General features: G+C 55.7%; 3 protein-coding genes across 3 annotated transcripts; all 3 read right to left on the reverse strand.

Annotated features, from left to right (window-relative positions):
• Window positions 1-102: 102 nt before the first annotated feature.
• On the reverse strand, window positions 103-16718 carry BESB_028080 (uncharacterized protein; the record flags this gene model as incomplete). The annotated part of the gene is made up of 24 exons (XM_029361482.1): window positions 103-266; window positions 791-914; window positions 1375-1580; window positions 1901-2039; window positions 2478-2732; window positions 3501-3638; window positions 4146-4278; window positions 4656-4967; window positions 5085-5147; window positions 5589-5735; window positions 6361-6551; window positions 7122-7298; window positions 7685-7870; window positions 8075-8240; window positions 8937-9228; window positions 9870-10123; window positions 10344-11113; window positions 11495-11770; window positions 12184-12394; window positions 13084-13299; window positions 13838-13975; window positions 14399-14472; window positions 15765-15989; window positions 16395-16718. 24 exons carry the CDS (start codon window positions 16716-16718, stop codon window positions 103-105), a joined length of 5181 nt encoding a protein of 1726 aa, XP_029215382.1.
• Window positions 16719-17734: 1016 nt separating this feature from the next.
• On the reverse strand, window positions 17735-18874 carry BESB_028090 (uncharacterized protein; the record flags this gene model as incomplete). Its single annotated transcript, XM_029361483.1, has 1 exon — window positions 17735-18874. The coding sequence occupies one exon, from the start codon at window positions 18872-18874 to the stop codon at window positions 17735-17737; it is 1140 nt and encodes a 379-aa protein (XP_029215383.1).
• A 3139-nt stretch (window positions 18875-22013) lies between these two features.
• BESB_028100 (uncharacterized protein) lies at window positions 22014-24017 on the reverse strand (the record flags this gene model as incomplete). Its single annotated transcript, XM_029361484.1, has 4 exons — window positions 22014-22248; window positions 22824-23050; window positions 23420-23576; window positions 23929-24017. 4 exons carry the CDS (start codon window positions 24015-24017, stop codon window positions 22014-22016), a joined length of 708 nt encoding a protein of 235 aa, XP_029215384.1.
• Window positions 24018-24028: the final 11 nt, after the last annotated feature.

Genomic DNA, 24028 nt, shown 5'->3' on the forward strand with positions numbered 1-24028 from the left:
GTGCGTTTTGTTCACGAGTCCATTCTCCCAGAACGCAACACTCGAAACAACGTGAACCAGGTCTGTTTCCGCGTCGCTCTGGTTCGGTACAAGCGTCGTGTTCTACTTTTCCACTTCAAACATGGGAATCGTGCGCGCTCGAAGTCTCTTAAGCTCGTCGCGGAGCTCTTCGATCTCGTCTGTGTAACGCCGGGCGGCATTCTCAAGCCGGCGTACATACTGCAGGCCGCAAAACTGAGAATTTCGCTGAGGGATTTCCGACGCACCTGGGAACCGCGTGAGATTCAACAGAAAACCGGGCAGCGCAAATCTGATCTTAGACCCCCCAACAGCCTTCCAGCCCTGGGCGGCTTCCAACAGTTCTCCGGCAACAGGTAAATGCCCTCAGTTTTTCCAGGCTGTCTATTTCGCTGACACACGACAAATGCGTGCGACAAGAAAGAGTACGAGCTTTATATAACGGCAAGGACTCGCGCCAGCGGGAACGACGGCTGATGGCTCTAAACTCTAGACGCAGGGGAGCGGCTTCGCCTCGCTCGAAGTCACCTCTGAAATCCGCAGTCATATGCATGTTCAAAATGCCTAACCCCCCGCGCCTGCGCTTTCCTAAAACAAGACTCATGATCCGCTCTGTACGCCGCCTCAGTCTGTTCGTCTGCCGGACTTCAACACCGATTTGGTTGAGACAAAGTCGTGAGAGCGGCAGAGTCGCTCGATGCAGGCCTCTCGACTTGGTGGGAGGGGCTACGCGTGGGGCTCGAGCGGGCCAGTTCGCCTTGAGCACTCTTACCTTCGTCAGGACTGCCTTCTTTAGTCCGAGGAATGAGAGTCTCTCTCGTAAGCTTCAGCTTCTTGCTGAGGGCGCGTTGCTGAAGCTCCTTCGCGGTTTGCTCGAGGCTAGCATTTTCAGATGCCTGCGAGTCGACACACAGACCTTATACAGCATATGCAGTTTCCCTCTTGCGAGGCATGCACAGACGAGATCAACGCTTTAGTGACTCACTCTCGCGCCTACATTGCATGAACCCGCTGTCGCGGCATGACTGGATGCGTGCGCTGCGGCGGCGCACCGTCTGCTCACATCTGAGCGAGGCGAGGCATCTGCTGGCGGACTGAGACTCTCTACCTGCTCTGCAGTGCCCGATTCGTAGAAAGGTTGACGCTGAAGATCTCCCTTCATCCGCGAAAACAAGTCTAGCACGCTCAATTTGAATCACACAGTAGTTCGCTGTCGCAGCTCCGCACAGGGACTGTGCGAGTTTGTGCTGGCGAGGGGAGGGGGCGGGGGAGGGTATGGTGCAGAAGTTCGGTCGTTCCGACATCGTGGATGCGTGTGTGAGAATTCCCTAGCTCTTAGCTCTTTTTTACGTTTACCTTTCTCTTGATTTCCTTCTGCAACTCGCGTATCTTCTTATCCAGAATATCAAGCGGAGAGTTGCGTTGCGTGGCGTCTGGCGCGGGGGGCGGCGGAACAAGAGGCAGCTCAGCCCGTGAGGCGTCGGGTGTCGCGAACTTTGCCGAAGTCTTCTTTTTCGGGTTTTTCTCCTTCTCGTCCTGCAGCCTCTTCCCGCGCTGCTGAGCTGCAGGCATGGATAGTCAGGTTCAGGGCAGATTCTTCGTTCATCTGCGGCGCGCTAACGCTGGCCTAGAGAGTTTCCCTATGCATGCAAATCTGGAGGTGGGAGCAGGCTTAAAGGCCGAGACGGAGTAGTGTGTGGTGCACATTTGCTCGTCTATGCTGTCGCCTGCAGCAAAGGGAATGTTGTTGCCGCGGTGCGGCATCATGAGTCATATCTCGTCATCTTGGGTGCGCCTGTGTATAAATGGCGGTTGCGCGCGCTTAGGAAGGCGCGTGAGTAGCATGTTTTGCTCATCGTCGCACGTGATGCACAGCGCTTACCCGCAGATGTCAGGTACTTCTGGATTGCTTTCGTGATTCTCAGCATATGCACATCCCTCGTCCGCTCTTCCACGTCGCGTGCCTCCGCATCGAGGACACGCTTCTCCCAGTCGAGCAAAACGATTTTTCTGCGGAACGCCTAAAGCGACATGCAGGGAATAGACAGCGGTAGTGCAGGAGAATAGCAAACGTGTATCGCCAAGACACACGGAAACTTCACAGTTTGCGCCGAAGGCTGGCTGCAGGGGTATGAGCGCTACGCTGCTTCTCCAGGTATCCGCTGAATACATGCATACACCGACATATATATAAAGATTATATATTTATATTATATATATACTTATATTTTTATTATATATATATTTATATTTTTATTATATATATAATTATATTTTTAATATATATAATTATACTTTCATTATATATATATATAATTTTATCTATATTATATATATAATTATATTTATATTATATATATCATTATATATAACAACAATATATATATATATATATATATATATGCTACGCATGCACAGGTACAATTGTATGTACACGTCCCGCCAACGCTTCGGCTTACCTTGATCATCTCAAGGGTATGGATCTTTTGTTTTCCTATGGCGAGAATTGCGTTGTTGCAGCGATCAATGGCTTCCTTATGGACAACGCATGCGTCTTCATACGTCGTCACTGGAGTCCCTGAAGTCACTTCCACGTGGCCCTGCTTCAGCTCCATCAGGAGCTTCACGTCGAGCTCGAGGATCTCGAGTGCCTGCCGCTCCTCTGCGATTCTCTCAACTAGGGCTGCTTCAACCAGCGACTCCCGTTCCTGTTTCTGAACACAGGAAAACACACACTTCTGCCGACGTAACCTGCCACGCGAAACTACGCATGAATATATACATAGATGTATATATATGTATACCATCTAGATATGTGTGTATACACGTGCATAGTATAGAAATATATATACATATCTATATACTATACAGACGTTTACACTATATAATATAAACATATGTTTATGTTCATTTCAGGGAACGATACGGTACTGGATCTCGCATGCTTGTAACTAACTGCTGCGTGTTCAGCATGCATTTCTACTTCTGTCATGCCCATCAAAAAACCAGAGAATTCTGGCACTGAGGAAGACCAGGGCAACACGTGTCGTAGGCAGTTGCTTATCACAAAAGTAGAAAGGAGCTTAGGCAGACAGATGCCTGCAGATACCCTTGGATGGTCTCTGAACATATATATATGCATATATGTAATTTTACCATTTGATCATGGGTTTGGCTGTATTCCCATTCACCTGCGCATAATTCCTCTCCATTATTTGTTTCACATCCGCATGACGTTTTGTTACCATGCATTTGTGTCTACGCAGTGTCGTCTCTTCTCAGCCATACCTAGACTTGTCTGTTCCCCTGGTGTCCTCCTCGCCAGCATGTTCCACGAAGGGCACTCTAGGAGGTTGTGGTAGTCATACAGCTCTGCCTCTACGCGTGGAATGTAATATATCTGCCACATATATATATTTTACATATATATTCTGTGAGCAAACGTGAAATGTTGAGGGTGAAACTCGGAATGCAAGCTGTACCTGTTGCAAGTAGCTCATGTAGCGCCGCCGCTCGTCGAATGCAGCGACCGTGGCGGCTAAGCGGCTCTCTGCGTTGCTCTTCTCTTGGCGCGCTTGGAGGACGTTCCTAAACACCGACTCAGGACCTCCCTCGGGACACTGCGGCATACACCTCGAGCACAACGCAAGCAGCTGCGTCCATTCAGAAATGGCCGTCTCAAGAACTGCATCTCGTTTGCGTTAGGAGCTGCGGAGGAACTCCGCTGACGTGCGGCCTCAGCCCATCCGAGTGGCGCAGCGGGAGGTGCGCGCAAATCAACTAAACAAACAAGAATTTCTCGCGGGAGAGGGGAACTGCTGCAGCTCGACTACGTCACCACACGATCGCAGCGATGCCGGCTGGCGTGTGTGACAGGCGCTGAAGAGTCAGGGCAGCGTGGAAATCCCAACAGAGGCAGCGGAAGCCTCTTCGGCTCTAGCGCCGCGCGCCCGTGTCGCGTATTCCCTCTATCCAAAAAACGTTCTCTGCGATGCATGCGCGGCCTGCTCTCGCGACTCGCTCTAGACAGCTGCATCCATACTCTCCCCCCCCTTCCTCTCTCTATGTGAGTGAATACCGGGAATCTCAGCGAAAGGCTCTCTCACTCAGCATATCGGCTCCCTCACCTTGACGTCCAGCGCGTCAGAGGCCGCCTCAGCGCCATGGAGCGATTCGCGCTCCGCTGCACTCCGCGGCGTCACGTCTCCCGAGGCAGACGTCCTACTCAACGCCGACGAAGGCAACTCAGATAGCATCCGTCTGAAGCGCAACACCCGCAGGTGAACGGCAGATATCAACGTATGCAAATATACATAATAGATGTATCGATATGAACGCGATTATGAATAAACATATGAGTCATCCTTACTCAGGTCCCCTGGAGCTGGCCTGTGTGCTGCACGAGTGTGGGAAGCAGAGGCAGACATGCGCGCGCTCCGCGGAACTTCAAATGCCAATAGCTATCTACTCATGTAGATGCATGCATACGCGTGCCTGCCCCTTGCGTCGAAGCTTTTCTTTTAGCTTTGCCACACAGACTCAGCGTGCCCGCTAGCGTACACATTCGAACATGAACGCGGTGCCGGTTCACACCTATACCCTGAAGGGCAGAATCCGCTTCGGGTGCTGCTCCCAACCTCTGTCTGAAAATCGCCATGAAGGCGCTGTAGGTCTCTGGCGGAAGCTGCGCCTGGAGCAGAGAGGCCCGCAGCGCCGCAACAGTTTCTTTTCCTTCTTGCAGAAGCTCGTGCTGCTGCTTCTCTAGGGCTTGGCATTTCGCGGCGGCTTCCGCGAGCGCCTTGCGCGTCTTGGTGGACTGCCGCGAGTGCAGATGCAGGCGCCGCAAGAGACGTTCCAGCGACTCTGCTCGATCTGAGCTCGAGTTTATCCAGGTTGCCATCCGCATGCTGTAGAGCTCCTGCTTCAAGATCTCGGCGTCGAATTGTCTCCTGAGAAAGGGCGACAGGTCAAAATTGCGTACACGCCATCTTAGGGAGTCGCGAAGCACTGGAACCGCGCAGCATACGGCGCAGGAGCGGCTTCAAAGCGACCCGGAGGGCGCTCACTGTTTCGCCTGAAGCTCCTGAAACCGCACGCCGAACGTCTGCTTCAGCTCGCGGATCTCCTCTCTGAACGACAGGGGGCAACCGAGAAAAAAAGGGTGTATGACTTGGGTTCGGTCTCAAACATCTGCGCTCCCGCCCACCAGCCGCCAACAGCTGCCGCGACCCTGCGCCTCTCCGGCAGCTGCGGCATTGAGCTTCTACTGCAGTACATGAGAGATCCGGTGCGCCAGTCAACGCATGAGGGGGTCGCCCACCCTCTCTATGCGTTTTCAGGCCGAGTGGGCACATGCGGCTTCTCCAGATGCCTTGGAAATCGCTCTTGAAACAGATACGCAGACAAATGTGTACGTATGTATGGATCTATCTATGTGTATATATATGTGAATATGGCACGCAGCATGTGTGTAAACATGGTGCCCGTCTCCTTAGGACCGCGCGTCGTCTGTACAGGGGCTCTTCTTCCGGTCTGCCGCGGCGTTTGTATTCATCGGACTGAGCCCTCACTTCAGCCGATGGAGGTCTGCCTCGAGCTTCTTTCTGTGTGCGTCCTGCAGGGCCTGAATCTGCGCCACTTTCTCTTCGTAGTCGGCAACCGCCTTCTTCTGGGCTTCAGTCATCTCCTCCGGCTTGACGCTGCTCATCCACCTCTCTCTAAAGAGCGACGCACCGACAGGCAGCAGCGAAGGCGCTGCGTCCTGACAACATGTGGGCGCCGCCCAGATACTCATCCCCCTTGGATGCGCTCTCAGACGTGGCTTGCGCACGGCTTTCTAGACCCGAAAGCCGCCTTAAGGCCAATTGGTATCTCTCTTTCGGTAACGCGGCGTGGCTATATGAGGCGTAAATTCCCTAATATCTAGGAAACTACCCGGCAGGCTCCGCTGCGAACGTGTCGCGGCCGGGACGTGGTCGCTCACACTCAGTGGTTCACGCGCTGGTGCGGAGCTGGACGTTCTGTACAGTAGACAGCTTAAGGCGACTCAGTCCCCAGTGACCGACAGACAAGCGACCGCCCTTAAAAAGAGCTTGACGCATTTTGGGCGGCGCCTCCCCCAGAAAGCGTCAAAAGTCTCAGCGAGAGTGCGAGGCGACGTGTCTTTCCATTCCTCTCGCACGCGGCCCCCAGTGTGTGTGCGCCGGACTCGATGGGCGACAGCGGGTTCAGCGGAGAGGCCGCACAAGCGAAGAGCAGCGGCGGCATTGCGCGGCGTTCGTTTGAGCCTGGAAGCATGACGCGCCAGCCTTTTCGTCTCGGGGCGCCTCCGGCGAAACGCACTTTTCGATTTGCATTTCGAGTGTGCTCGTGTCCGTTTTGTTCTGAAGACGCCCGCCCATCATCTGCTGCAGGGCTCGCGCGGCGGCCTCGTCCACGACGCTCTCTCTCTGCTCGGCTTCCTCTTCTTGCGCCTCGAGAGAAAACCAAGAGGGCAGGTAGCCCAACTCCGCGCGCACTTCCTCCGCGGAGACCTGCGAAGCAACCGCAAGACAGGAAACGCGTCTGCAGACACGGCCCCCAGTCGGGCAGATCACAAATCCTCATAGTCAGTCGCGGCGGAGGCGATTGGCTCCGCGGAGTAGAGACAGATGCGAAGGATTAAACAGAGTGCTGGGCGGCAGCGCGATATAACCAAAGAGCATGGGGAGACACAGAAGTCTCCCTATGCGTGCGTCCGGATGGCAGTTGCATATTCAACATGCGCAGCAACTTGGAATGCGCGCGCAAGGCCGTCTTTCACAAGCAGTCGTTTTCGCAATCTCAGGTGTCCTTTCTGTAGCCCGTTATCTCCCACTTCCGGAGTTCGGCTTTCTCTTTATCACCCTTTCTCTGTGTCAGACTCTGAGCGGGGCGCTCTCGAGCTCCGAGCTTTGACACATCTCATGGTAAGCGTTTGCATTTAGGGTGGGGGAGTTGCGGCGTTGCGCGCAGACTCGAATCCACAGCTCCTTCGTGCAGCAATTTCTCGTTGCGCAGCAGGCGCCTGCGCGTCTCGTCGCGTGTGTCTGTGAAGCACGGAGCCAGGCCTGGCTTCTGCCTACCTTGAGAATCGCCTCTGGGTCTTCACAGCTGGGAGCCGCGTAGAACGAGACGCCGGGGTCGCATTTGAGTTCCTCCGCAACTGCGTGCGCCTGCTTCACTTTCTGGTTGATTTGCTCAACAGTTCTTCGCTTGTCGCTCACGGCAGCGTCGAACAACGCGTTGAAGGCCTCGCGCAACTGAAAAAGAGAATTCAACGCATTCACGCCAGAGGCCGGAGAAGGCTGTGGAGCGCGAACCGCTTCGCACGGATTAATCGCGGGGTTAGAGACGTCCATGTACCGACTCTCGCTTCTAACTACAGTCACACATGCAAACGTGTAAAGGCATAAAACATGTATATGAACATACACAAACACTGGTATATACAAACATATATTCACATATATCTATCTGTCTACCTATCTATATCTATATCTACATCTATATCTGTATCTATATCCATCTACCTATCCATCGATATATATGTATAATTATCACTCTCTCTCAGGGGACGATGGCGTGATGAGACAAACCCAGACGCTTTAGAGGAGACGGGAGCTAAGAGAGGAGGCGTTTGGCTTACCGCGCCAGCGACTCGGTTGAGCAAGCAGCTTTGAATTCGGCGGCGCGACGTCGAGAGAACCTCCAGCGGCGGATAGAGCAAACGACGCAAGCTCGTAACGCGCGCGAAGGTCTTCTCCGCGCTCGCCAGCCAGCCCCCGCACCGAGCGAGAGAGTCTCCCTCGGCGCCGCGCACCCCCGCCGCGACCTCGCCCAGAACAGCGCGGAACGAATCTGCACGCGGAAAAGAGAAACACGAATGCGCCCGACGCCGTGACGCAGCTCCGCCTCCCACGGCCACGTGCGTCTACCCGCCTCTCTCTCAATACCCCGCACCGCCCCGCCCGCTCTGCAACGCGGGCTTTCTGTTTGCCTTTCTTTCTCTCTCTTCTTCTCTCTTTATCTCGCTGGCTAGCGGCGCCTGCTCACCGTCGCCTGCCCTGGCGTGCGTGATGTATTCTTCCTCGAGGTTTTGCGTGGACGCAGTTGCGACCGCATCGTCGAACCGCAGCCGCATGAGCGCACGGTCCTCGGCCGCCGCGCGGCGAAGCCACTCCTCCTCTCTCTTTTCCAGTTTCCTAAAGCGTGAGACAGACGTAGGGCGAGTGTGGGCGGCATGCTTCGATCTCGAAGGTCTTTTTTAGCGGATCCAAACTATCTTTGCCTTTCATGATCATCATGTCGAGCACATTGACAACAGCGATCTCCAGCGTGTATTTGAAGGACGGCACTTTCAGCCTATTATACGGTGTTAAAAGTGACCCCACCCAGAAGCCCCAGCGTCTCCACCAACAAGAGATGGAGATTCGTTCTAGCACGTAGACGTGAAAAGGGATGCGCGGCTTCACGTCGCTGTCGAGGGCACGCGCTTCGTTCTTCCGGCGCCAACGAACAAGACGAGGAAGAGTGAACGCATAGCGCGACACGGAGAAGGGCTGCAACTCGTCGCCACGGAGCAGCCCGCCACCCATGCAAAAAAAAGCTACAAAGGTTGTACATACATGTATGTGCTTGTCCGTCCATATCAGACTGCCCGCATTTATAAATATATATGTATCCACTATTCTATCCACATCCGGCTACCTACACCAGAAGCTATATCTATGTATGTTTCTACCTGTGTACCTGGGTATACATTCCTAGATATGACTGCGAGTAGCGCTCTAGTGCGCAAGTATTCCGACGCCTGCGCGCAGAGGAGACCGCACTGCGTCTCGCTGCACCATGCCGTTGCGTGAGGGAGGTATGTCATGGTTACAGTGCCTTGGCGATACCTCAGAAAGACAAGCTTTTCGTCCAGTCGGGTCGCATCTGTCGCCTGCAAGGGATAGTCTCTGACGAATTCCACGGCACTGTCAGCATCTGCGATCGCCGCCAGGGCCCGCCCCGGTCTTCGCATCTTTTTCCAAATTTTTTCAGTCAAGCGCTCGCGGAGGGCGCTGCAAACTAGCCGTTGCAGCTCGGTCTCCTTCTGAAAGCGCTCGAGGTCAGCCTCTAGCGTCTCTTGGATTCGCCGACGGGCGTCCGCATCCAGACAGAACGCCTCGCGTGGGACGGCCTCTGCGCCTGACCGCCGCTGCAGAAAACCGAAATCATCAACTATGCGCGAAGGAGGTTCTGCGGCGGAAACACGGACGCAGAGGCGACAGAGGCTCTACGGCATAAAAAGAAGGCACTCGACTCATGCAGAGGCGTAAACTAAAACCTACCCCCTAGCCGGCGGTGGCGCGGAGGAGGAGCTATCAGCAAGCCGGGAACGCCGCAGGAAGCAGCACCTCAAGAGACACAGAGAAATATGGGCACGACGACAGAGACCGGCGAAAGGGGAGACAGAGAGAGCAGACAGTTTGAGGAAAGCCAAGAAGCGAATCCCTAAAAAACGAGGAACCTTGACGCGTCGAGGACAAAAGAGTGAGGAAGCACAAGCGCAACAGAGACGTGGGTCGCTGGCCTTCCAGACAAACGATGAAGAATCGTAGGAGCCGGGTGGACAAAAGTCACGATTAGAATCTGAAAGGACAGAAAATGCAGGTTGTTGCAGATATGAAAGGAAGAGGAGAATAAAGGCGACACACCTATCAAACCTAAACACGCTGCCTTCTCGCAGTTGTTTTTTACTGCTCACAGGCTTCTATGAGCGAAGGCCAATCCAGAGCGGCGGTGAAAGCGAGAGCGGGAGACGTCGATGTTGACAGAACCCCGCCTACTTCCACGCACCTCGTTCTCTTCAATCAGCTTCCTCAGCGCCTTACGCAGACTCTGCATCTCGCTTTGCAAAGCTTCTTTGTCGCGTTGAACTTCCCTCGCCAATCTCTCATTCCTGCCGCAGGCCCATAGCTCCTCCCAGGCGGCTGGCAATTTCACAGGCTTCGAGACCTCCAGAGAAGCATCTGGAGTGCCTAAAGTCCGCGGCCGTTTCACCACATCATCCCCCGCGGGCGCCGCACCGACATCGCTCGAGCTGCAATGACAAATGAGTTGAAAAGTAAAAACGCGGTCCGCCGCGAAACGACGCCACACACAGTTGCAGGCCGCGCGCGCCTCCCTCTGTCTGCGGGAGATGAGTCACCACCGAAGGAATATTTTTGGTGTCACCCGCCATTGTTGCCGCGGAGCTCTCAGTCGCAGGAGCATGCAACTGTCGCTTTGGCGTCAACCCTGGCTACGGGATTCCGACGTACTATTCAACCGTCGCTGCGATCTGCGACTGGAAGCTAATGCCGCCTTGTCGCCCGCGTGTCCGCTGCGCGGCCTCAGCGCCGGAAGGCGGCTCTGTCTCTGCGTGTGTTTCAGACGCCCCGCCGCCTCCTCGCTCGCGCCAAAGGAGGAGCCCGTCGTCGCCGGCGCTTGCCACGAAAACAACCGCCTCGGCGTTGCGTTCAGAAGCAGGGAGCGCCGCTCCTACGGCAGCAGTGAGAGATTCCGGAAGACAGGCGCGAGACGCGCGGCACCAGAGGACTCTGCAGCAGACTTGCGGAAGCGCGTGTCGAGACTCCGTCTCTGAGGAAGACGGCCGCGACGGCCGGGGCGCATCGCCCTCGCCAGCTACGGGTTCCGCGACGGAAAGAGACTCCTCGAACTGCGCGGCCTTTCTCGGCCTCAGAAGCGGCAGCTGGACCCCGTAGACGCTTCCATCCATCGAGGTAGCAATAGCGACCGCGGATGCGGAATCGGGATGAGAAGAACGCCGCGATGCCGACGACGAGGGAGGAGTCGCGACCGCCAGCGTGCGGAGAGGCGACGAGGCTACACGGACTAAAAACAGTGGCGCGGCGGGGGGCTTGTCTGCGAGGGGACGAGAAGTGCCGCGACGCGGGTGACTCAACTCCGAGACAAACTGGGCGCCAGAAAATCCCAAGAGTTCGCCCGCGGCCGTCGCCACGAAGAGCGCCTTGCCGACGACGCAGAGAGCGGAGGGCACGCAGGCGAGTCTTACAGCCCTGAGCGGACACTGGAGAGACGAAAACTCGAAGGCACAACGCGGCGCGGCATGGAGAAATGCATACATGGCGGAAGGGGAAGAAACCCTGAAATCTCCTCTGCAACCCAAAGCGAGAGAGAGAGGGCCGGGAGAAAGTGGTGCACAAGTGAGACGAAACCGATCCGCAGGTTCTTCCGCAGGGAATCGGGCTTTTCATCAGTTAAATGAATGGCAGAGTGAAGTTAAGAGGACAACTAGTGTGGATATAAAATCAATTGAGCGCACACGCAATGCGAGCTCGCCGCGACAGTGGGCCGGTCGCCTGACGCGCGCCTAAGCAGACCTGCACAGAGGCGGAAAGGGCTAGTGATATCCAACGAGGAGGTGGGAGCGTCCAGAAGTGAAACTCACAACTTCTGCGAGATCTGCGTTGTGCGGCAGGAAGGCGGCGGGGGGGGCACAGATGAAAAATAGTGCATTCAGTGGCGCCTCCTCGGCCTCTGCCCTCAATACGCTTCCGCACGAAACAATCCATCCAGCGGCGGAGCCTGGCGGCGGCTCCGCGTTGAGAAGGCTCGCGTGCTGCATCCAGCCGAGCGAGCGAGTGAGAAGCAGTCGCTTGCCCACATGCCGCTTCGCCGCCTCTGAATACAAGCGTCTCCCTGCCGCCTCCTCGGCGCCTGCGTCCTATAAAGCGAGTCAGCCAAGTGCGACAGCAAAGCAGAGGCATGAAGCGCCTCGAGTAGGGGTTTGGCTTGCTGTCGAGATGCGTATTGAGGACAGGAGGCCGTATACGACGACTTGAACATAACTGACGAAGTGCCGCAAGCGTGGACAAACGCCTGCACGCTCGATCGCTTTGTTGCCCACGTCTCCGTGGAGATTCCCGCCATCCTACCCCCCGTTCTGTGCCTGCGCGCGGTGCTAGCCTGTCGCTCTCCGGGGCGAATGCCGAGCTACGGAGGACTCGCCTAGCTCGGCGCGGCAGGCAGGATACGCAGCGGTCTCGCGAGGTCTACAAGACAGAAGAGCGCGCTCTGAGCGTCAGAGAAGGCGCCTGGCGACCGCCGCCGTCTGCGGGTTTCTGCTGGCTTGCGTACCTTTTGTTCGCCTTCCAGCGCTGCGGCGAGAGACACGATGCCGAGAGGCAACAGGTCTCTTGCGCCTCCTGAGCAGAGAGTTCGCGGGTCTGCCGCACGCAGGAAGACGAGGGTACCCTCGCCGCAGAGCGCCGCCCAGAGCAGCGACGCCTCCGCAGCCTCCTGGGGCTCTGGACAAGCCAGAAGAGCTATAACGGGGTCCGTGGCGACCCTAAAAAAGACACGCCGGCGCACGGTGGCGCAGCGCGCTCGCGACGCAAACGATTCCCTTCGACATCGCGGGCGCGAGACGCAGTCGCGCACGTGGACTCCGCACGGTAGAGCTAATGATGCACACCTGCGCGTGTGCATTTCGATGGAGAGATTCCCACATAATTTTGTGGTGCCGCTGCGGCCGCGGCCGCGTGCTCGGGAGACAACCGTCCGGCGAGATCACGCATCGCGTCTCGTATTCAAAAGCAGTGCTGATAGAGCTTAGGGGTTAGGGTTTTAGATGGTGCGAGAGCGGCGTGTTTTTGCGCCACTCATTTCCCATTCGCACACCGACATCTGCGCCTCCAGACGACCCCGTGCGAGCAACAGGGAGCGAAGGACGCCGCTGAAGAGGGCGAGTCTACGGAGAGAGCCCCCCGGCGCCGACAGACAGCAAACGAGTGAAACGCGAGGCGACGCAAGCAAGGCGAGAGCAAGCGAGAGAAGTGCTGCCGCTCTGGCAACGTCCGTCAGGCTGGGAGTGAATCACCCCGAGCAGAGTGCGCCTTCCCCCCCCGCTCCCCCCCCCGCTCGCCATACGCCCCGACGAAGCCCAGGACGAGTTTAGTGTTTAGGGTTGGGCGACGCCCAGCAGGCAAGCAGAGCACATGAAAAAAGATGACGTGGGAGGATTCTCAGCCGACGAACCTGATCTCCTTCACGAGGCTCGTCGCGTCGAGGTCCAGCCACCGCAGGACGCCGTTCTCACTTCCGCAGAGAATCACCGTGCCCAGGGCTGGATGCCGACCCGACGCGAGGCAGCTCAGGCTCGAGGGAAGCTGTAAGTGAGACACGAGGACGCAGCGAGTCGTCGAGGGCGCCGCGGGCAGCCCGGAGGTGGCAGGGACCTGCACGGTGCATGATCTGAAGAAGAGACAGACTCGGGGGAGGCGGAAGCCTGTCGAGATCGGGCGAAGGCATGCGGCAGGCTCACTGGAAGGAGAGGAGGTAAGTGCGCGGAGAAAAGGAAGCCGAAAGACAGGGAAAGAAGGCGGAGAAGCAGGCAAACGAGCTGCGCAGGAGGACGGGGGTTGCAAAGGAGAATCAGGGCAGCCGCCGCAGGCAAGACGGCACCGAAAGCGGGGAAGAAACGAGCTCGGGAGTCAAACACGTAGCTCGCACAAAACAGATGCCAACAAGAAAAATAATCAGACGCAGGAAAAAAACAGAGACGTGCCTGACACTCGAGACGAAGAGGCGAAGGCCACAAAGGCCTCGCCGCCTCTCCTTTAATCGGCATCGCCAGCCCGCAGCCGATCTCTTTTCTTCGTGTTCAGATGCCAGGATCCTGTTGCTGCTTTTCCCTCTTGCACTCGGCTGCACGTGACGCCTCGGGCGAGCCGAGAAGCGACTTCACTGGTCGATAAGTATGCGGGAATTGATTCCATTATCCGATCTTTACCTGACGACCCCCGTGCGCGTCGCCGTCACGATGCGAATCTCGTATGTCTCCGCGGAGGTCTGAAGCGCCTCGAGCACCAGCCCAGCAACAGGGCGAGCCGCGACGATCCCCACGAGCTCGGTTTCCAGATTCACAGTTCTGCACAAGCAGAAGCAGGATATAAGCGCGGGAGCTTGGGCGCCGCGTGAAGAGCGTGTTCGGTCAAGAGATTCCGCGTACCTCCCAAGGCGTGGGTGCGGCTGCGTTCTTCACAGCAGGAGACAGATCGCGCTTTACCACGCCTCGCGCTCCTGCGTCCCAAAAACCTGAATCACCGCATGTATCTTCATCCTTCCGTGTTCAGATATACGACACAGCGCATGCGTATGTAGAGCTATCATTGCGATAACTGTTTCCACAGGTGGGCGTCGTTCTTGGGTTCCTAGTTCGAGCGCTTCGCTGCTGGTGAGTACCGGTTTCTGCGTGCATCGTGGAATCCACTGAAGTCTTTGGGCGAGCCGCGCGATTCTCTTTTAGCCTCTGCGATTCGGCTTCGCAGTCTTGTGGCAAGCCCAAACGTACTCTGCGTCCTCGCCATCGAGTTCATCCTCGCCTTCCTGCAGACTCAGCGTAGAAGCCCGTTGGCTGGCTGCTCCCTGCGATGCGCATCGCGAGGGATCCTGTACGCAGAAAAACTTCCGAAGCATTGGCGTGCGTAGGCGGCGCGCTCTTGTAGAAGCGCCCATCGCCACGCCAAAAGCTCAACTCGAGGAGTTTGGAGCACGGTGGAGGCCGACATGGCGAGCGGAGATCCACTCGTCACGCGAGTAGCGTGGATCAGAGGCGCAGTTGAGAAGAATTCTGAAGCGGCGGCAAGGAGGAAAGCTGAGGGCGCCCAGGCTGTCTGGCGCCTCCGCACAGTCACGTAGCTGCGAAGTGGCGTTATACGTCTATCAGTGGGGACAGATCATGCTTTGCTGTGCTGCTCTGTCTCGCTCAGACTCGATCCCTGGAATGTGGAAAGTGCTGTCTCTTTCTCGCTCAGCGTCAGCCTCACACGAGGCGATCGAGCGTCATGTTAAGACACCCTTTCTCATTTGAACGTAACCTCACCGGCTGCGGTTTGGCCTCCGCCGGCCGGTGGCGAGTTCTCAGCAGGGATCCGTCAGACATAAGGAGCGAAATCGAGTCGCGCGAGATCGCCGCATTGAGCACAGAGAGATCTCTGCGACCGGCTTCCTGTTCATCTGCAGTCTTCGCAGGACAGAAGAGACTCCACGGAGAGACTGACGGTTCCCCGCAAAGAGAAATGCTACAGTCGTCGCTTCCGAAACCACCGCACATTATTATACACGAGCACAAGGATACACATACATATATATTTGTATAGATGCGTATTTATACGTACGCATATGCTTATATATATATATATATATATGTACATTTATATTTACATACATTCATGTATACATTTGAATTTCTCTGAGTGCGAAGCCCTACGCAAACAGGCATCTTTTCGTGTAATTCCGCATTCGTGAACAGCGTAGGCGAAGTGCGCGATGGAAGGAGTTCACAGAGTCGGCGGCCTTAGCTGAACGACGGTGACACAGGAAAAAGTGGAAGTGTATTTTCTTCCATGTGTGGTGGCGTGAAAGACAGAGTTGCGTGGAGAATGTATACTCAGGACTTCGAGCTCGGTCTAGACTTCAGGAGAGCCACACATGGACCTGAGCTACATCCGCTGAACGCTCAGCAAAGAGGTTTAGCGCTACTCAATGGGTAATCACAGACAGAAGGCAAAACCGAAATCGTGCTGATTGCGTGGCTCGCGCTAGAAAAGCCCTTGACGCGTTTGTCGCACCGCATCGGACGCCGTAGTTTTGAGTTTCCCCAACGCTTGCATCCATGTTGTCGAATCGACACAATGGGTGGAAACATCTCTCCGAACCTGCAGATCAGTTGGTAGCTGGCTAGATTCAGCTTGCAAAGCGGTGCTTGAGTCTGTGGCGTTTTCTCTCGCGGCCAGGTCAAGAGCCCCTTTGGTCTTCACCAGAAACAGCATCGAGGTGACCGCCTGGCAGGGAGCCTCCGCAGCGAGGAGAGGATGGCGGATGCGGCTGTCAACCGCTTGACAGGTCAGCGCGCGAAGCGCAGACTGCGACGGCATGAGAGGCTGAAAAGACGCACATTCACTTGCATGCGCACAAGCAGGTGAAAATGCGCGTTCGAGCGAAAAAGGTGACAGCACTGCACTGAAACTGAAGACAGACAAAGTGTATACCCTGTATATTTGTAGTATACTTATCTATACCCATCGGATACAGATATGCATATACACACGCAATATACATAGATATATATATATATATATATATCTCCGTAGCACACATGTATATGCATGTATCAGTATGCTTGCGCATCTAGGTCATCTCGGCGTTGAGCGTCAAACAGTGTGTACTGTGAAGCGCGTGCGTGAGCTGAAGGCTTGTTTCGACGAATCATGCCTGCCTAGTTCGCTTTTAACGAAGCAGCGAATGCTGCGTTTGCGAAGCTGAGGCACACATGTGTGCCTGCGTACATCAGTTTTTTCAGCTTGGAGAAACCCTGTCTGATTGAGAAGGGCGTTGAATTCCTCGTTGAAGGCCAAGAAGAGGACGGAGAGGTCTTTGTGAAACGTGACGAGGGACGCGTCGGCGCAGAGCAGACAGGTAACGGGCGACAGCGTGCGAAATGTCCATAGGAGCTTGGCAGTCGTCGCGTTGTTTTCTTCGGCGAACTGAAACACAAAGTTCACCGAGGCCGAGGCCACGCAGCAGCACAGGCTCTCCTTCTTCTTCAGGAGCAGAGGAAACCAAATGACGTCGGCAACGACGATCCCCGCCTCGCACCCTATCGCCTCCATGACGTTCACAGAGGCCTATTCGCCGCCTGATGCGAGGAGTTCCACGAAGCTCACAGCGCTGCGAGACCAGAGAGCGACGAGATTCGAGTTTCGAGGGCACACACAGAGACGCGCCGGCCTGGCCGCTGCAGACAACAAAGGAACACGAGGACGCAATCGACAGTCGTGAGGATCCACAGAGAGGAACGAGGCTGGGTTTGGATGCCGCGTTTCCGCGTAAGCAGTGACAATGCCGGAGCAAGTTCATGCTGGTCTGCGAAATCTGCTCATCTTTAGCTTTGGATCGAAGGCGCAGGTCTGTTGGCCTCCGACAAGAGAAAGGAAAGGCAACTCACAGTCTCACGGTCAGAGCAGACGACAGCGTGCTGAAATTCGCACACTGTAACGCGGTTCTCAAAGTCAGTCGCTTGTTCATCATCAACTACCTCGTCTCGTCTTTGTTGCGAGAGTGGTACTGTAGCGCATACCAATCTCTTAGACAGGGAGAGTGTCCCAAAACAACTGAGTCGTATTGGCTCGGTGAACTAATCACGTTTCATAAATACAAACAGTGCAAGCCCTTTGACTTCCATGAACGAAGGTACATAGATTAGCTTCGCTCCCAAGGTATTTAGCAAGTTAACATTGAAACGTATCCAGCGTAAGGTTCCTCAGATGGCATACAAGCAGGTATATATACAGGTGTGTATGTATGAGGTACGTCTTTCTTTATCTGTGTGGTTGTTTATCTTATACATATGCATAGTGAGAAGGGGGCAACACCCACGACCTCTTATACGAGATTCGTGTTGCCATGGCTACGACAACACTTTCGCGGGAGTGTGTAGCGATGCAGGCGAGGCATTCGTCAAGGACGGTCTCCGCGCCTTCGCCCGTGCTTGCCCCGGGTTTCCTGCAGTTCATGACCGTCGCTGCTGCCTCCGGCCTGAACTGATAGTCAGGCTTCCAGCGGGGCCCTGCGTTGTTTCCGGCCGCAATGCTCGCATGCGTATGTAGTAGGGATTCCTTTTCAACGTTCACCCTCGAAATGCGACAGCCGAGGCGACGTTTGCTTCGCAGAATGTAGGGCACGCGCAGGCCTGCGCGGTGGGAGGCCCTCCATTCCTTTTGCACTCACAGATATCAGAGATGTGCAGCTTCGTTCGCGTCTGCAGAGCGCCCGTTGTCGAGTCGAATACCGTGATGTGCGCAGCGGCGCGAAACTCGGGTTTGCCGACATCTTCCGCCTCTGCGGTCGACGCCAAGAAGGCGCTGGAGGTTTCCACGACGAGGCTGGGAGCGCCGAGGATGGCGGCCTCATCCAGGAGCCCAGAGTCTCGTCGGGCGCCTTGGGCTTGCGAGAGGGCGATAGAGAGTCTGTACAGCTTTGTGCCGCAGGCGCTGAACGCGAGATCCACGACGTCGATCGCTGCCGGCGACGCGTCTGGCTGGAGCTCGGTCACCTGCGGGCAGAAGTCTAGCGGCGCGTTTTTGTCGTTCTTGTCTTTTCGAGTCACTCTGCGCAGCAGGAAAGTTTTGACGCAGTTCGTCGGTTCTTCCTCGTTCGGAAGCGGCATTCGCCGCGCCACTCGCCCGCTGCATGCTACGAGGCCTCGAGATGGGCACGTGGCAAGGCAAGGCAAGAGATCTAGGGCGTCTCGATACGGCGAGGCTGTGGCCTGATGACGGCCTCTAGGGCGCGCCGCCTCGGTGGCCCGCAGCTCTACGCCGGGAAATCTGTGTTTCAGGTCTTTGCTGAGCGCCGCTGACGAGGGCAATTTCCCTGGCGCCGCCACACGCCCGCCGCTTTTTTCCGCCGCAATCGCCGCCGCGGTCGCTGCGCTGCTTGGCCGGTCTGTGACCCTCCTGGCAGGCGGCGCAGGTGCGGAAATTGATGGATGCGCAGGCGAGGTCTCGCTGCCCTCGTCTTCAGCGAGGATTTCCAGCCTTCTATCTCCCTCTACGCTAAAGCTGAGCAAACGCCTCCGGCCGCTGTCGAGCGCCCACAGGGAAAGTGCACTCCCAACGCAGGAGCAGAGAGTGTTGCAGTCGAGGAACTGAACTGGCGAGTGGTGGGACTCTTCTAGGTAGAGAACTTCTGGGGCGAACGGAGCTTCTGGAGAGCTCAGGCAGAGAGCCTCCGCCCGCCCCGAAGTTCTGCCGCGTCCTTTCTCCATGATGCACGCAGCTTGATACTCTGTTGACTCATCTCAAGGAGGCATGGCCGCGTCTGCCGCGGGCGAGTTAGTGGCTACAGAGTCAACAGGAAGGAAAGACACGAGGTGTTGCCGAACGCAGCTAGGGAGGTGGACAACATTCCTCAGGATGTGCGTCGTGGGCGGTAGGAACTAGAGTATCGACTCAGACAGCTCAGAAAGGGCGGTACTGTACAGCCAACTGGGCGTCCCAGCGCATGCGCACGTCTTTCAGTCTCTGTGCCCGACGCAGATGACAGTGACTCCTGGATGTTTCCTCAGCGTACATTCTCCACAAAATGAGAAACGCCGGAGCGGCCTTGTGTGCCGGTGATTCCCGAATGCAAGTGACAAATCGTGTACAACATCTTGTATTTCCGTTGGCTGAAGGATACATTTGTCGGGCGGCTTGTTTTCGTCGCGTTGATCAGGCAGAATGAAACTGTTCACGGACGCTTGAGGACTCGGTTGTGCCTTCCGAAAACAATCGGAATAAAGGAGCCCTCCATCACTAAAGCGGGCAGTGACATCTTACGCTGCAGGAATGGGCGTGTTTCCACGCAAGACTGCAGAATGCGCGGAGGCGTGGTGAGGGTTTCAGACGAAAAGAGAGTCCCCAATTGTGGGACGGAAGGATCGACAGCGCGAAAGGAGCCCCGCTTGAAACGAGCTGACCAGCTCTAATTAGCCTTGTGGTGCACATGTGTACTCGAAGGGCTATGTTTAAATCGACGCTTAGGCGCACACCCCAGATTACCTTCAACTGCGTACTGCGTCGCCTATGCTGACTCCGGCCGCACTCGCGCACTGACAATAGGTTTGTCGGTGAAGTCTGGAGCGGCAGATGTAAACGTGGTCGGCAGACTGAGAGGTTTAACTACGTGAATCTTCAGGTCACAAACGCCTTCTGTACATTATTCACCTCCAGGCGTTCGACGCAGACTTGCGAATTCTCCGAATGTGCCTCGAAAAAAATCGATTTGTGATTCTGCACTTCGCGCAGTCTAACCAAGAACCGCCGATGACGCGCCTTTCTTGTGTACGACCCCTGTCACATGAATAGATCCCCATAGAGAGCTGAAGACGAACGCAAGCTTGGATCGGCTCGTAGAGACGTAAAGACGGACGAAAGCTTAGACTGGCGGAGCAGCCGCCCGAGATGGCAGCAGTTTCGGAGTTGAAAGCAACCCTAGCCGTTGGTGGTCGGCGTAGTTCGACTTTTGGCAGGCAAAGCGAGGACGGCTGAAACAACGCCAGCCTGCTGTCCTCGACTCACTTGCCTGAGCGATTGCGCCACTTCGTTCTCGTTGCCTTGAATTTCAGCGCGCCGAACATGTATTCAAACGCAAGCTGTGCCCACGTAGCCGTCAAACTAGCCGGAGGAACCCGGAATGAGGCGATTATGATGAGATACATTAAAGAAAATGCACATTCTTGACAAAATGGTACGAGGGAGGGAACGAATGAGCTGTTTTTACCCACGAGCAGAACCGTTCCGGCAAGGGGGACATACATGAAACAGCTAAACGGGCGTGCCGAGATGCGGCTTGAGAGCTCTTCTTCATTATGGCTAGCCAAGGCATCTAAAACACTGCGGTGGCAGTCTCCATGCTACAGAAACGGTAAAAGGGAAATATCGGGGGAAAGGTTATACACGGTAGTGCAGGAATCTCTCAGGCGATTTTCTCCGCTGCTTCGGTATACGTGCACGTATCATTACGCTCAGAGCACCAGAATGCCAGCGCGAGATATTTTGCGTGAATACTATAATTTCAAAATAGCTTTCTTTATTAATATTAAATAAAAAAAAACGCATATTAAAGGAATTAAAATATTAATATCTGGTAAAATGAAGATATATATCTAATATATATTATTAATAGTCCCGCTACGAGCGCTACCCTTATTTAAAGTTTTTTTATCTTTTTACAAAGTGTGTATAAAATAGTGAATGGTTCTGTAAAGATCTACAATCGGAACCACGTAGGCGTACGCAAGTTGATCTTGTCACAGTCTCGCGCAGCGTTCGAGGCACCGCATCAGGATACGTCCCACGGCTTCCGCGTTAAGCCTTGGCGCATTCGCAGTTGTTGCACCGAATAGATCTTCTTAGCCCAGAAGCATGGAATAGAGTTCCTAGCACCAGCAGAGGAACCCGTGAAAACGCAGGTACCAAGGAAGTTCATAAAACTACAAGCGGCGTAAGAGCATTCCAACTGCGTGGCAACTAAAGGAATACGTCCGCGACAGCGCAGAATCGAACGCGGAGACGCGCATGCGGCGACATCACGCCTTGCGGAGGCATTGTGTCCGTGATCTGACGATGGTTGCAACTCTGCAAAACGCTGCTCTACAGGAAAATGACTGTCAAACGCACGCGACCATACCTAGGAGTTGAAACACTCTAGCGTGTTGAAGGCCGCCTACAGTCGTGCTTTGAAAACCCCGGCCGAGTAAAACGGTGAGTTTAGCGCTTGTCGAAGCTGGTAGGGGCTTTTACACGCTTACGCGCAAATCCGTAACCGCAGAGAGGCTGAAGCTGACAGTTCCTTGAGAGTTACAAACGAGAGAAGAAACATCAGAGACACGCTCCGTATGTTCTTGTAGTCGTTTGACACTTCTTAACGTACATAAAAACAAATTGGATGACTGACGACTAAGTGAGCAGACGAAGCTAGATTCGCACAAACACGTTTCCACTGTCGTGCCGCAGGAGGTGACCGGTGCCGAGAGAGACCGGAAAGCGATGAGCCCCGCTGGACTCTGCATCGTCTAACTCCTCTCCCTTCTTTCCACGTTCTCGCTCGTTCCCCGGTCTCCCTCTTCGTTTCTTCCTCTGCTGCGGACGACGTCTCCGGGTCTACTAGGGACGTTTCAGGAGTCGCCGCGGCGCGCTCGTCGCGCTTCTCGTCTGCCGCTGCGGAACCCCGAACCAGAGAGACACGCGCAGACTTCACCCTCCATTTTCCTCTGCCCCCTCCCTCCCCCCGCTGCGCAGTCACCTTCGGGGACGGTGGCTCTCAGGCATGTCAGCCGCACGTGTGAGAGGGCGCGCCTTCTCGAGAATTTTTCTCCCAAGCGTCCCACCGAGCTCCTTCTTTCTTCGTTTGAGGTGATCTGCTTAGCCGAGGCGGTTGTTCTCTGGCATGTCCACCAAGTCGCCGTATTTGGCGATGAGGATGCACGCGCCGACGAAGCCCGCCACGCGAAGCACCAGTCTCCACTTCGGGGAGAGGTACTCCTTCGGAGCTTCGCGCATCATGCCAGGAAACATCATCTTGAGTAGAACAGCGGAGAGAAGGGGTCTGCCGAGCGGCGAACACTGGCGAGGGGTGGCGGCTGCGCGTTCAATCCAGCTGGAGGCGAGTCGGAAAACCAACCCAAGAGACACACAAGGGAGAGAAGAGAGAGCGGAGAAGTACACGAATCAGGGAAGAAAAGGGGGCAAGATATGATGAGCAGTTACGGGAGCTCGTCAGTGGCAGTCAAAGTCAAGAGGCACGCCAGTCTCCGTGTGTTCTCCGAGATCCAGACGGACGGAGAGACACAGAAACTCTGCACAGAGACAACCGATGAGCAAAATAAAGCCGATTCGTGGCTGAACACAGACTGAGGTGGTAGCCAAGCCTTTTCCTCACCGTCTGATATCGACCTACCTTTTTCTCAGTTGGCCTTTTTACATGTGCGTGCGGGGTTAGAATCTCCTTCAGCACGCCGTTGAAAAACGACAGCGCCGCTCGTCATGCGGCTTATACTCGGATGCCACTGGCTCGCGAGGACATGTGTGCCGCCAGGGCCGTCGCCGCTGCCATCTCTTGTGTGTGCGTGGTTGAGTTAGTAGAAAATCATCTGAAAAGACGCTAGATGGTGGTCTGCGAAGGTTTTTGAGAGTTTTTCTAAGAGAGAAAGGCGCCGTTAGAACACCACTCACATGAAACGGGCGGCGAAGAGAGTGCGAGTGACTGCAGCGAGAGCCTCGAGATTTCCCTGCCGTCTCTGCGCAGAGGAGAAACGCGCTCTGTTCCGTCTCTGGCAAGCCACTGGGCATGCGCCGATTTCGAGATTCTGAATAAAGTTCACTAAGCCCAGGCTAAGCTGATGACGACCCGACGAGGCGAGGAAACGGAACAGAGCGAGTACCATACCGGAGCCCGGATTCTGGGAGTGATCGCGCAAAGGAACAAGAGAATGGAATGAACGTTGACGGAGAATTTGTTCGCCGATATCGCCTGCGAATCGATGCTGATTTCAGGCGCTAGCTAAGCGGCTTTGGGGTGTCTTTACCACAACCTTGGCTTGCCTCTCCTCGCTTCCTAGGTTCTCGGTGCCCGTCCGAGTCTCTTTTTCGCTGCTTCGGCGCCGGGATCGCTTTCTCCTTTGCTTTCACCAGGTTCGCTTCCATCCCCTCTCCTGCGTTGGGCGTTTCTCCACGCTTGGCCGGCGGCACTGAGAGCTGGGGCGGCTGGAGAAAGCGGCGGCAGGAATGCGTGGAAGCGCCGGGTCTTTCTTTCAACGGCATGGCCCTACCGCCTTCTTTTTCGCAACAGATCGGCGCCGTGGTGCAGCGAGCCGCCCTCGTTTCGCTTTCTTTTGGCGGAGCGCTCTCCACCTCTCAGCTTCCGAGCAGTTGAGCGCCGGTTTCTCGGCGCGAACGCCGCCAGTGGCGCGTGAATCGCCCCCTAATCTGCCATATTTTGCGGCGACGGTAAGAGAGGATTCTCCAAGTTGACTGCCGTATTCCTGGGGGCCTCATCACCGTCGCTGTGAGCCGCTGTCTCTCTCCAAGGAGCCATGACGCGTGCGCGGAAGCGAAGAGAGCCCCTCCCTTTTGCTCCTCCTTCTTCCCGGTCTTCGGCGTCGCGTCTCTGTCTCCGCCCTCCTTCGCTCTCGCCTGTTCTTCCTTTGTGGATCCCCACGTGTCGCGGGAGCGAACGCACGACACGATATCGTCGCGGAGCCGCCCCTCTTCTCATTCGACGCCCTTCTCATCACCATCTGTATGTGCAGCCTGCGCCACAGTGCGTGGGTCGTCATACGTCTTTAGATCTCTTCTCTGTGCTTCAAAGCCTTCGTAGAAGGCAATCGCGCTCCCGCGGTCGCCGGCGGCTCCTGACTGCGTTGGCATCGAGCCGTCGG

Source organism: Besnoitia besnoiti, assembly GCF_002563875.1.
Source record: "Besnoitia besnoiti strain Bb-Ger1 chromosome Unknown contig00015, whole genome shotgun sequence".
In the NCBI taxonomy this organism is placed as follows: domain Eukaryota; phylum Apicomplexa; class Conoidasida; order Eucoccidiorida; family Sarcocystidae; genus Besnoitia; species Besnoitia besnoiti.